Genomic DNA, 13,632 nt, shown 5'->3' with positions numbered 1-13,632 from the left:
CGCTCGCAGAACATCATTTGTTCTCGTCAGCACTCGTGAGTTTTAACCTTTTTAAATGAATACCACTGGCTGCATGAATGCAAGAGACAGACGAATGTGTTTAAGACAGAAAATGAAACATTTTAATCCATCAATCAACTCCATTTACAAAAGTATATCCCATTTTATATACAGTATGTACAGACGTGTATTAACAACTATCATTTTTCTACATGGGTTCATTCATAAGGTAACTAAAGAATAGCACTGTAACAAAACATATCGCTGATATTCTGCAGGGATGCTGTAGTGCAAATGTGCGCAAAATATATAGTGCTGTTGCTCTGTGAATACCTTATAGCTCCAGTTTTAAATGGATTTTCTTAGCTTGGCATAGATATTTTTTTATACTTGCTTTGAACATTTATATAATCTCTTGATTTTATAACCCAGGGACATAATGGAGCTTAAAACACCTCTTACTGATAACTGCTAACATAATCAAATTCATCAAAAAAAAAAAAAAAAAGGCCAAATAAACAAACTGCGGTTAAAACATTCAAATAGCTGGTGTTTGTGGAGATACAAGATTATCATTCAACAGCACTTAAAAGCACGTAATTATTAAGTATCTGTCAGCGCAGTGTCCTTCCTTGTTATAAAGAGAGATGCTGTCTGTGTTGACACAAAACATGGTGACTATAAATAGAAACTGTTTTTGTTTGATGAGGACATTTGGTTCATCATCTCTCTGCACAGAATCAATGTGAAGGGAAGCAGAACAGTCTTTATTGTCCTTTTTAATATGAACATGTGAAAGTGAGCCAAAGTCACCCAGGGGCTTCCTTTACTTTAACAGCCCAGAGTTTCCTCTAAAAACGGGGCAAGACGTGGCCAAGAAATTCTGGCTAATCAATGTATTAATCCCACTTCAGGCAGGAGGAGGAAGACTCTGGACTGATGTGACTGTTGGGAGCAGCTGGTTCGTTTCTGCAGAGGGCTGGTGGTGGTGGTGGTGGTGTAGTTATCCGTTCTGACCAGCAGATGGAGCCTCTCCAAGTCTGACACTTCCCAGGAAGGTGGTGTGGTTGGTCATATTGATGAGCGTGTACTCGTGGGCTATGCGTATGGAGATCTTCTGGCCGGCGCGCAGCGGGCTCACCCCAGCCGTGTAGCAGGTGTTGAACTTGCGCTGGCCTGTCTCGATGCTGCAAGTGCAGCGGAGGAACGGGTTGGAGTCCACCATCACATCATAGCTGGCAATGTCAGTGAAGTTGAGGTAGTACACCTGGTGGAAAGGGGACATGAAATTCACACAAGACTGAGAGGGGTAGTCAAAACAAGTCCACACTATAATTTAAGGGCTTATTTAAAGCTGAAACAGCTGCAATATGATAGAAGCCAAATAGCCTGTGAGTTATAGAGCTTCACATTTAGCCACAGGGAGAGAGGAAAGAAATATGTCCTATATTATGACTCAAACATTTATGGTGAAACAAAGCAGGCAGGCTTTTAAGCTTAACTGAGGAACAACTGCCAGTTCTTTTGACTTTGAACTGTAAATTTAAAGAGTTACGTCAAGGACCGTACTCACTTCTACCTGACTATATATGAAGTAGACACCGTCCAACAGCACCTCTAGCTGTCCAGTGCGAGAGTGCATTTTAAACACGCGGTGATGGATGGACACCATCTTCCAGTTCTTAAGGACGCCTTGAGACAGATCTAAACATGTCACAACAAACACACAGGAGGCAAACGGTCAACATAAACAGCTTTCAGAGGCGTGTAACTACAACCAGAGCTCTGTGCGGAAACAAAATATAAACCTGCTAATGATGATAACACGTCTTTAATACTGACAAAGTTGGAGCGGGGCCATCTGAATGTGCTAGCATGCAAGGCTTCTGCTCCTGACCCGAGGTAACACAGCTCTGACTTAACGTTATAAGACGTACAGATTTACTTTAAGGCAACTCTAATCCTTCATAATATTACAATAAATATTAGTGATGGCATTTAGCCTGCCTAAAAATCTTTGGTTTTGGAAGTGAATTCCACAAATCTTTCATAAAGTTGACCAAATCTGGCATGTTGAATCTCTAGTGTAAACAATGTGAAGTGTTTATATTTGTTCTCTTGTAATTGTGAGGTTGGACCGGCATGCCTATTAGCACAGTTCCAGACCTGGCTGTTCGACAAAAGGGCATTGGCAGGGATTATGCATGCTTATTGTTGTGTGTCAAACCCGGTGGTGTAACTTCAACCGAGCGCCGGCAGACAAACCCACCTTCTCTCACTTGGATGGTTGTTTCCTGGCCTTGCAAATGAACCACTGCGGGCTGAAAAAACAAAAAGACCTCTGGTGACTAATCGGAATTCACATTAAACACGGGGAACAGCTGTTTCATCAGGGAACTGGTGCGGTTTTAACATTAAATTTCAAAAGGTGACATACTCTTACCTGGAATTCCTTTGTTTTGGTCTTATCAGGGACCCCTGCAACAATAAGAGAGAGACATGATCAAATTCTGGCCTACGACGCTGCCGAGGAACAAAGGAGAGATGATGATTAAAACAAAACAAACACTGACATAGTTTAAAGATAAATCATCGCTATTCCATGCAATGTTGACATCCCGCATCAGAAAGTCTCACTGTGAGTTAATCAATGGTGACAACTTGAGCCCCCTTCTAGTGTGGGAAAGTGTCTACATGCAGGAAAATACTGTAATCTCGGAGACAAATCTCTCAGCTCATTTTCAAGCTCTCTGGCTCGAGTCTCGGTCTTGTCAGCGTGTTCTATTTTAAGTTTCATACCTGCTGGACCTTGAGCGCCCGGAGGTCCCTGTGGTCCAGGGGGTCCGGGGGGTCCTGCAGGCCCCACGACGTTGCTTCCTGGAATACCTGGGATTCCAGGGATGCCCGGTGGCCCCTGTGGGCCTGGGGGTCCAGGGGGACCAGGGGGCCCTGGCACAGACCTTTTCTTCCCTGGAAAGAGAGAAAGCAAATTAGTTGGCGATAAGGTCCATTTTAATTATACGAAGGCAGAAATCCCAAATTTGCCTGGCAGGGCTTAAAAATCTGTCGAGTATCTGTGCAAATGGAAATTTATGATATGAATAAATGCAAGAGGTAAGAACAATAATTATGAATAATTCTTCCCTGAAGGACAGAATCAAATATTGTCATCCACTTTGAGCCGATATGGTTCATGTATTTTGGATGACATCAAGGACACTTCCAGAAACAGGTAGCAGTCGAGTCACTGACCAAGGTAAATGAAATTTAGGATGAATTCTGTCTTACCTTTTTTCTTGTCTTTCCTTTTTTCCTTTCCAGTCGATTCTGAAAGAAACAAAAACAGTGTGATTAAGCTTGAACTGCTCTCCTCAACAATTATCATCTCCGATAACATCTCAAGTATCCGGCTCATTCCGAGGAGGTATCCTAAACGGGCTAAAATAACAGATTCAGATGTTGTGCGCTGAACACTGGAGTGGAGGTATGTCAGTCTGTGGTATCTTGTAGTGTAGTAATTTGTAAGTGTGGTTTCACCTCCTCTGTATGAACAAGTGCCTTAAGCATTCGCAGGCAGTGGAACTGGAGAAGATCATTAGAGAGATACTTTATCCTGCCAAAATCCTTTTCTTTGAATTAAGCCCAGATGGAGAATGCAGATGAAAGTGTGTGTACATGTGTGCGTGTCTTTGTGTGTGTGTGTGTCTGTGTCTCCCCTTTACAGCCATGTGTGTGGGTGAGCTTGCATGCATGTTGGTGGGGCATCTATGTCAGTGCTTGAAAGATAAAATGCACTCAGTGTGGATCTGCGTGTGCGTGCGTGCGCGCGCGTGCGTGTGTGCGTGTGTGCGTGCGTGCGTGCGTGCATGCTCTGTGCGCATCTGAAGAATCCTTTTCAAAAAGCCGTCTCGCTTGCTCTTGTGTTTACCATGTCATTATAACTACAAAGGCCATTTAACCTTAAAACCTCACAGTTTGAGTCCCCCTCAAACATATGGCCAGGCTTTCTCCTCTGGCTAAATGACTGGATGCATCCGCATAGATTTCCCTTAACGAGCAGCCCTATCTGGAATCTGGTGCCCGTTAGGAGTGCCGAGAACGCACGCACACGTGGAAACACACACGCACACACACGCACACACACAAAAGCACACATCTAAGGCTGAGATTACAAAAGCCTTTGTCTGTGTGCTGAGAGCAGAGGAGAGACCTGGAAATGATTAGTGTTTAGAGGCTCGGGACTTTACTGATTTATGTAGAAAGTCTCAAAGGTGAGTTTTTTCTTCTAATTTAAACACAATCACTACCCCCCCCCCCTCCCCTTCCCTCCAAGTATTCAGTGTCACGCCACAGACATTGGAATGCCTTGTGATCATGCTGCACTTGTTGCACTCAGACATGAAACTTCAAAGGCCTTGATTTTTTTATTTTTTTTATTTGCATAGTTCGGATTCTAAACAAAAACTACAAAAGCAAATTCAGACATATTGGCCATATGGTTTTCCGTGGAGCTATTGATTAACATAAATCAATTCGGGGGAATTAATGAAAGCCATCAACGTCTCAGATGAGAGACTCGCTCAGAAATGGCCGCTGGTTTATATCTCACAAAATGATTCTTGTTTGATTCAGTGGGAGTCTAAAGTGTGTAACGGCTCTGTTGACAGGTACTAAAGATGTTTTGGGGGACCTGATATTATAGCGAGATGTGGGTGGGGCGGGAATCAAAGCAGGCTTCGCTGTCTGTTTCAAATTGGTGAAACCCTCCCAAACTCCTTGTAGTCCTTGTTTGCTATCCAAGTAATAATCAATCCCATTCCATTTAATCTCTTGCTCTATAAACTCGGCAACGTTCTGTGGTGGAGACGCTTTGTTAAGTAAACACAAAGCAGTAAAAAAAATTGATACCGCAAAAAAAAAAGAAGAAGTGAGAAACCATTAACAAACTGTTTTCAAAATGTAGGCGTAAGCCCACCGTAAGCCTGTTATTTACACTGTACCGATTTGCCTCCAAACAAACAAGGGTTACAGAAGCCACTGCTCAACAGTCGATCAGGCCGTTGCCAAGCACATATCCAGAAAACAGCCCGACGCAGGTGCACTGGAGAGCGACGGCGGTTAAATAAGACTGAATTTGGAGCTCGAAGAATATTAAAAAAAAAAAGGGCAAACCCGGGAGATAATAAAGTGTCGGCCGGCGAGCTCTTGTGTCGAGGCGCGAGAACAAAAGACACAACGGTGGTAAACGACGGCTTGCACCTGTTTCTGGCTCCTTGCCGGGACTCCTTTTCGCTCGCTGAGTTATGCCCCTGTTGTCCTCTGTGGCGTGGAAGTCGCTATTTCTGTGCAGTAACTTCTCCTGCGGGGGCACAAAGAAAACATCATTAGGTCGGGACGGTTGCACCGAATTCACATGTGCCACAGCTTTAAACCCGGAGAGCTGAACCCCCCCGCTGTGACTATCAACAACAGCCGAGACCACCGGAGATGAATTCTGCGAGCCAAACAAAAGGAACGAGCGATACACGGTTTTGAGAGTGAAACCCGTGTCACGAGTGGCCTTTCTATTCTTCGGGGTATAATGTTTGCACAGAGACAACTCGGGGCATTTGAAAAGATGTGAGACACTGTCAGCCAGCACATTCATTTGTGGCCAAGCCATTGTCCGTCCCATTGGGGCTGTAACCCATCCCGTAACCCAAGTCGCTTTTGTCTGCGTTGTTGCCGTTTGAGACGGTCACCTGGACGCGACTGCTCTGAAATTCACCTTTTGGATACAAAAGGAGGACGTGAACCGTGGTTAATCCGAGAGCAACACCCATTCATGTGGCACCTGGTCCCAGCCCTATTCAGTGGCGGCATGAATAAGCTAAAAAAAAAAAACAAACAAAAAACAAAAAAGTCAAAGAAAAAGGATCTGATGGAGCTGGTCTGAGCTCATCCCCTAAAAACAGGAAAAAGCTGCGCTTGCGGTGGCGGTGGGGTGTTCCCACGGGGCGAGTGAGTGGCGGGACAAACCGCATGCCTGCGTTCTTATGCGACCGGTTCCGTGTCGACCTACATTCACATGAACTCTGTAGGACGTGCTGACCCGACCGCAGCGGCTCTGACAACGGCATGTCTTCCCCCCCCCCCCCCGTGTCGAGGACTCCGGGTCTCAAATCACAGATTGTTCCCGAGTCTCTTTCTGGTCGGACAGCCGGTTTGCGATCACATCGTCGGAGGATTCCCAGAAAGGCGATAAACGCAGAAAACCCCCGGCGCCGGGGGAACGCCACGACGAGACCACCTCGAAGCCTCTCCTTTCGTTCGAGCCTCGCCGCGTCGCCTTCGGTCACACTTTGGAGCGTCGGCGCAAATAACGGCACGAGCGCGAGGCACAACAAGGCTCCCGGTTGCGCCGAGGGACAGACAACCGGACCGCTCCCGTTTGTGCCGGACATCCGCTCGGCGGGCGTCCGGGCAACGCGACATCTCCCAAAAGCGGTCGACGCGCGCGGCGCCTTGACGCGGATCAGAAGATGAAAAAAATAATGAGCTGCAGTGTTCCGAACGAACCGGACGAGCGTCCCGATGAGACACCCCCGTGACCCCCTTTCCTTTTCCACGGGAGCCCGTCGCGGTCGGGCGCGAGACGGGATGACGTCTCGCTCGAGTCAACGCGGCTATTAAACCCCAACAACAAGAAAACCTCGTTCTCCTGAAAGCAGCTTGGTGAACTCCCGGTGCCTCTCCATGTGGTTGGAAAAGCAGATCCACTGGAAGACAGACGAGAAAAGTTATGTTTCCAGTTACTTCTCTACCTCGTCTCAGATGTGGGAACCCCCTCCCGGGGCGAGGGATGAGCTGCGTCGTGTCGAACACCCCTCCCCCCCCCCCCCCACCGCCGGCCGTGTCGGGGCGAGCTCGGAGTAGTTAAAAAGTCTACATCCCTGACCGGCTGCCAGCCGTGTCTGACCTTTTTTTTTTTTTTTTATAAGCACGGGAATTCCGGCCCGACGGAGGAGTGTGTGTCGGAACGGTTTACCGACACACACACACACACACACACACAGACCTCCAGATGTTTGCTGCGAGCGGCGACGTTTGCTGTTCATTTGGCGCGCAGGTGCCTCCACATCTCCTCTCCAGCTGTCGGCGTGTCGAGGGAGCTTTTTTTTTTTTTTTACCTCTCAAAAGGACTCGGGGTGTATGTTCGGGCATATGGCAGCGCACTTTCGTCTGTTCTGACAGCCAAACATGATTCAACAGCCAATTTCTGGCCCGAGATTAAGCTCCAGCAGAACGACAAAAGACAAACAAGCAGTCTGCTAAGGCTACTACCAAACTGGTGCAGCTGGTATTTGGAGATGAAGGCAACGAAGTGATTTCTTTTGTTTTGTGTTTTTTTTTTTCCTTTCTCCAGAGAAGTCCGTCCATTACACGACTATGAGCAATGGTTTTGCGCCCTTGTTTGCTTCATTTCGCGTCATTACAACATTTACAGCCTTCATACCCTTCAAAGGCACGCGGAGTTACAGTAAATCAGGATGACAATGTGTTGGTATGTATGCCAAGTGCCAACTGTTGAGTAAACCATTCTTTTCAGCGCAAAGGAAAAATGCTATTAATTACAGGGCTTTCAAATCTTCAAAGCGTGGGGGGGGGGGGTTGCCGTTGGGCGCGGAGGACGCGATTCCCTGTTGCTTCGTGAGGATATGACTAAAATTCAATCACCCCCGGGGATGTGTAATTTCAGGATCACAAGACTTCTTTTTGCCTTATTAACATTTACCATTACAACGGCTTGTATTCTTACCGATTTTTAGCACTTATACTCCCGAAATACCCCCCCCCCCCCCGAACGCTCGCGCCGTTTCGAGCCGATTCCCAAAATAAAACTCTCCAGCTCGTGTGTGTGTGTTTTTTTTTTAAAGCTCTCTGGCTTTCGGTGCCGTTTCCAGCTCATATTTCCCCACAAAATGAAGACATTCTGGTTGCGGTGCACGTCCCCCCCCCCAAAAAAAAATCCTACGCTGAAAATTAGCCACCGACTTGTGGTTGAGAATGTGAGGTCGCAGAGTTGAGGGGGTGAAACGGAGGGCTGGTTGGCTGTGGTTGCCGACCGGGTGCCCATCACCGCTGGCGCGAGCATTACTAACTTCAGCGGCATGCGTACTCTTGAGAGCCGATTGCTCATGATACTCCTGTGATTCACACTCCTGGATTCGACAGTGACGGCGTGTTTTCTTCTTAAATATCACACAAAAGGAGCGGCCCTCCCCCCGGCCAATATCAGACGCTGCTCTCTGTAAGGCCATGTGTTTCAAACCAGAACTTGGGGGGGGGGGGGGGGTAATTTAATAACGGTATGCATAGATTGTCATCTAAAAAAAAGCTGGTGGAGCTCAACCTAAGGGAAATGTAGCCTGTCAGCAGCCAATCACGTTTCAGATTGTTGCAACACTTTGCTGGCAAAGTGATTCTTCGCTGAACGCTGTGAAAGCCTTGAGAATTTATTATTTTGGTAGATGTTTGTGACTCTGGACTTAATCTTTACTGGGCGTCTACGCCATCTGTCTGTCAAGGCAATTCAGGCTTATATGGAAACGTTTGCAGCCTCGTATCGCTGATGCCTCTGCCTCCTCCGCCTCGCGCTTTTACCACACGCGTGTCTATCCCGATTAACCGCTAACGGGTAGGCTCGCCGCTTTGTGCGCACGTGAAGCTCGCTGTTTTAACTAATCACGCACTGGTCACAATTAAAGTAGATGCGGGTGACAGCCCACCCGGGCGCCCCACAGCTTGTATGCTGTTGAGGACTTTGTGTCCCATCAAACTGACTTTTTTTAATAGCCGTTAACTAGGCTCCAGATGTTTCAGCATCTGTTCTTTGTGAGACTTTGAAGGCGTACATCAGAGGAGAAAATTATTTCATATAATGGTTGTAAGAAAAATGTCAGGCGCAAGAATAAAACACTATCCGAGCTGACGCAATTAAATATTCGGTGGATGGACTTTTATTGTGTTTCGCTGGCTGACGTCAAGGTGAACGGCGGTCAGGCTGACTGGGGGTCTTGCGCCACTCGCTCCGGCTCTCCGTGTGCAGCACATCGCTCTCCCTACCACAGACGTTAGTGCCACGCACACCTGGGAGGGGAGTTTTACTGTTGGGAACTGAGCAGATCTGCCGGGCAGCTGGGATTTACTGCCTTGCTCAAGGGCATTACCAACTGTGACTATTGAGGTGAAGATTGTTTGTTCACTTCCCGAGCCCAGATCATAAATGACCACATCATCTGCTCTCATTAAGAAACAACTAAAAGGGTCTGAAAAAAGCGTGAGGTACTAAGTGGTGCTACATTTTAAGCTGCATTCCAGAAATGAATGATTTTCTCTGACGACGCTACAATTTGTTTTTATTTTTTTTTCCGGATACTTTGATTGAATTATCATAAATCTGGAAAGATCAATAAACCTTTCAAGTGGCAGCTTTGACTGCGAAACAGTATTGTCTCAATTGCTGCTCTTTCATCTGAAAGATGAAGATGCAATTTTATAGATATCCAAAGAGACACAAATATCATCAAATAGATTCACTGTTACGAAGCTGGTTTGACTGGATTAGGCGCTTTTTGTCTTGTTTTCTTCCTTTGCCTCGCATCACCTCAAAACCAAAGTTACAAGCAGTTCGTCCTCTGTTCACAGACAGATTCTGAATCTGACTACAGACTTGGGAGAGATACTGCAAATACAGCCTCGATTCTTATCTGTTGACTTTAAGCCGCAATTACTTTCAAAACAGATTACATGCGTATCTGCAAATCAAATGTGCAAATGTCCTGAAAAAAAAACAGCAAAGTTCAGACCTCAAGTGCTTTTTTCCGTGAAAAAAAAGTGACAGATGGTAAATATGCCTTACAAATACATTAAAACGGGACCAAAGTTAAGGCCAGAGGGGAAAATACGTCATATGTCTTGATTAAAATTGAATTTGCTGACCGAATAAACACAGGATGGTATTTTTTTTTTTTAATAATGTTTACAACTTTCCCTCAATGAAAAGAACCCATTTCCCTCTTTCCATGAGCACTCTTAGAAGTTTAGATATTTACAGCTAGAAACCAAACTTTCATGTAGTTTATTTTTGTCTTTCCTAATTAAATGAACCCTAATCCTCTTTAATACCAGGTCTCAAGTGAACAAAAGTTCTCTTTGCCTTCAGTTTGACTTGACTGCACCAGAGATTTGGTATTTCTTCTTCTTCCAATTTGTTTGGAGTGGGCTGTTTACCATGGTTGATTTTTGTTCGACACTGACCAGCTCTGCTGAAAACGATCAGACGCGCACTAAATTGCGCGCACAAAGCTGTTCAGACATGACGACAAACCGCACCACTTGTCTTTTTCAAAACGCAACTCCACCACAAGGCAAAATGAGAAGTCAGTCTGCACGGAGGAGACACGCGGAGGAGATCCACCGGTATTTACTGACGACGAAGCCCCACCCCACCCCCTCGTGTTTTAATGTCTGTTGTGCGTGCTGTGTGGTACGAGTGTTCGTTCCTACACCTGATTTGATTTTCTTTGTCTCTGGAGCCTTTTCATGTTCCGTTACACTTGTCTGCCCACCTGCCCCGTTACATCCCGTTACACTAAATGTGACTGATGCTTCTGAAGTGCCTTTGATGAAGACTTGTGTGAAAAATCCAATAAACAATTTTTAGCTCGACAAAAGAGATTCTTCAAAGGAAACGCCTGGAAAAGCTAACAAGTGCGGCCGCTGCGTCTAAATGCCACATGCTCCTGTTTCTCCAACTATGTAAACTTTGGGATGTGTAATCAGAGTTGTTTAATGCAGACATCTGGCAGGGACAGCATCACAGCGCTGTTAAATATTTACAGCTGGGCCACAGTCTTTCACCTCATGAAGCGTCACCATCTGGGCTGAATACCAGGCTCATGCATCTCACTCAGATTTAACCAGGGAAACCACTGCTATCTAAAATAAGCTGAGCTAAAGGACACTCTGAGGACTAAATGAATAGTTGGAGCCTGTGAAAGGGAGATGTTGCAGCAAATCCCAACAAGAGCAGTGGATCCAACTCATCTTTTCTACAGAGATGTAAAAGCAAAAGCGTCCATCGTGGATAACTTGAATTCCTCGGGGTGACTATCACATTGACGGCTCTGCACAACTAAATGTCCGGCCAATGCCCCAGGCAGCGGATCATTTTCACTGTAAAAAAAAAAAAGGTTACACAACTGCTGACATATGAGCTAATTGAGCGAGCACAGCAAACTTGAGAGGTACAATTGGTCCTTTTGTGCTGATGAAATTAGGGAGTGTGTGGTGGTGGTGGTGGTGGGGCTGTTGCCAAAGCCATAGAAGACACAATGAACGTTCAATCAGGCTGCTGCCAGAAAAGAAAACACATGTGAGACGAGGCTGGCTCTGCTCCAAGTACCAACTGCCCCCATGTAAGTCCTGTTGAATTTACATCAGCCCTTGGGCTTTGCACCTGCTGGTGATCCAGTTAATTTTCCGTCCACCTGCTCCAGCACATAGACTGACCCGTCGCTGCGATCCCAGCTGGGCAGGCTGCCTAAGTTTTGAGCATCAACCTGTGTCTGCTCTGGGGAAACAAGACAAATTGGGTAAATGTGGTGCGATTAAAGAGAAATAAAGTCATTTCAGAAGTACACGGAATGAGTCAACCGAGATGTTTTCCGACAGCAGTTTCTTGTTTTTATGAAGACATCATTTGGACCATAACCCCTCCAACTTTCTTAAAATATGCCACCCTGCATGTGTTTACCTGAACAGGAGACTTTGGCCAGGTGACAGATTTAAAGCGGATACCTTTGTGCGTCTCTGTCCAAGAGACTGAATCAGCACACGGGAGCGCAAATTCAAACATATTTGTGTGGAAACTGAGCTGACAAAACTTCGTGACAGGCTACTGTAAAAGAAGTTGCCCAGAAACATGCCATAACAGAGCACAGGCACCAAACCTGACACCGTGATACGGGAACAGGAGGACTGAGCGGAGGTGAATGAACACGAACAGCCTCCGTGAGAGGAATGAAAACAATGTAAAAGAAGCTCCTGACTCTATATTATTTTGATTTTTTTTTTTTTCCACGGTGTCATGTTTTGAATTTTTGTTTTCTTACCTCATGAACCCCTCCGACGCGGCTGCTGCCGGGGTCCAGTCGCGGGTGGCCGGGCGCGAGCGCCGCCGCCGGGTCAGCGGGGTCACTCCCCGCAAGTGTCAGCATAGAGTCCCGCTTCTGGTGGATAATCTCCCTTCTGACTTCGGACCGCAGGTCCAAATAACAGACGAGGGTGACCGCGTGCAGAGACAGCGACAGCAGGAATAATCCCAGGAAAACGACACTGCTGCTCCGACTCCTGCACTTCTTGTTGCACGTGCAGGGAGCCACTCTGGGCATCACTTTGTCCGGGAAATCCTCCGCGGGTGAACCATCGCGTGCCATTATCGGACGGGAGGGCGAGTCATATGCTCTTTATCTCGGCATAATCAGCTTGTCTGTCTCGCGCGGGCCGTGGCTATTCATTTACATGGAACCTCATAGGTGCAGCAGCAGCAGCAGCAGGTCGCTGCAAACTTCTTCCAGTATCTGTAGTAACAATGGAGACCCGCCCACCTCTTCTATGATTGGTCCGGGACAATTAGTAGCCCAGACGATCCGGGCCAGAGGTTGTAATAGGTGCAGTAGTTGAGCGACACCTAATGGACAAACCCAGCTACTGCAGCCGCCTGCAAACCAAGGAAAAGATGTGAGAATATTCCCCTCTTTTATATGTTTTGTCGTTTACAGTGATGTGTGATTATTACGCAGCACTCTGTGGCAGGTAAACACATTTCGTGACCTTCTTTCGGTGATTTATTTCCTGCTGTATGAGTGTGAATGGGGGGTGTGTGGGGGGGTAGGTGGTGAGGTGGTCACTGATTAATGTATATTGTTTATGCATGTGTTTTATGTGTTTTGGGGTTTGGACACACCATTTTTCATTGGCCTGCTTTGTTTGGCACTTTGTTTTGTTATGTGGGTGGCACATGGGCGGTGGCGCATGAAGTGGTGGTCCCGTGTCAAGAACTGATTCAAAACCCTGGTAAATATTGCCCAGTATTGTTATTGAAAAAGAGCAAGCGGTTGATGATTACATCATGTCATCAAAGAGTGGAAAAGTATTACAAATTATGTTCTTAAACAGACTACAAATAACACAATTATATTTAATTACATCTGGACTATGTCAGGCTGAACAGTATGATAGGAGGCTTGGAAGAGAGTCAGTGTCACAGTGAGGTCAGCATCACTTTGTGTACAACACCATCAAATACTCTAAACATATGTCACTCAGCTGGAGTTGGGGAATAGTTTGACATTTGTGTTACCAAAATGCCAGCTGAGGACAATGCTTTAAAAAGATTGACTGTGGCTTTGCGGTTTCTACATTTTCAGAATCCAAAGCCAACTTTAGTTCTTTTCAGATGTAGATACTTTGATCTTTTAAGCAAGGAACCAGAGGTAGCCTGCGGATCAGTCCAACCTTGTGCATCAAGATGATAAAAACAGTGCACTAAGCGGGGCTGAAACTTGGAGGGGGCGTTGATGGATCACC

At 46.2% G+C, this 13,632-nt stretch overlaps 1 protein-coding gene across 2 annotated transcripts; it reads right to left on the bottom strand.

Moving 5' to 3' along the window:
- Window positions 1-99: 99 nt before the first annotated feature.
- Window positions 100-12,562, bottom strand: eda (ectodysplasin A). Of its 2 annotated transcripts, none has more exons than XM_069171801.1 (8): window positions 12,156-12,562; window positions 5,260-5,359; window positions 3,289-3,327; window positions 2,800-2,970; window positions 2,444-2,478; window positions 2,270-2,321; window positions 1,574-1,704; window positions 100-1,267 (listed from the first exon to the last, which is right to left on the bottom strand). In XM_069171801.1, the coding sequence occupies exons 1-8, from the start codon at window positions 12,477-12,479 to the stop codon at window positions 1,004-1,006; spliced, it is 1,116 nt and encodes a 371-aa protein (XP_069027902.1). In that variant the 5' UTR covers window positions 12,480-12,562; the 3' UTR covers window positions 100-1,003. The 2 variants fall into 2 exon arrangements, with proteins under 2 accessions (XP_069027902.1, XP_069027903.1); XM_069171802.1 differs by having other exon boundaries at window positions 1,580-1,704.
- Window positions 12,563-13,632: the final 1,070 nt, after the last annotated feature.

Source organism: Embiotoca jacksoni, unplaced genomic scaffold (genome assembly GCF_022577435.1).
Source record: "Embiotoca jacksoni isolate LCO1_2020_lvr unplaced genomic scaffold, fEmbJac1.0.p SCAF_5, whole genome shotgun sequence".
Taxonomy (NCBI): Eukaryota; Metazoa; Chordata; class Actinopteri; family Embiotocidae; genus Embiotoca; species Embiotoca jacksoni.
Note: the sequence above shows the minus strand (reverse complement) of the source record. Positions and strands in the feature narration are given on the sequence as shown.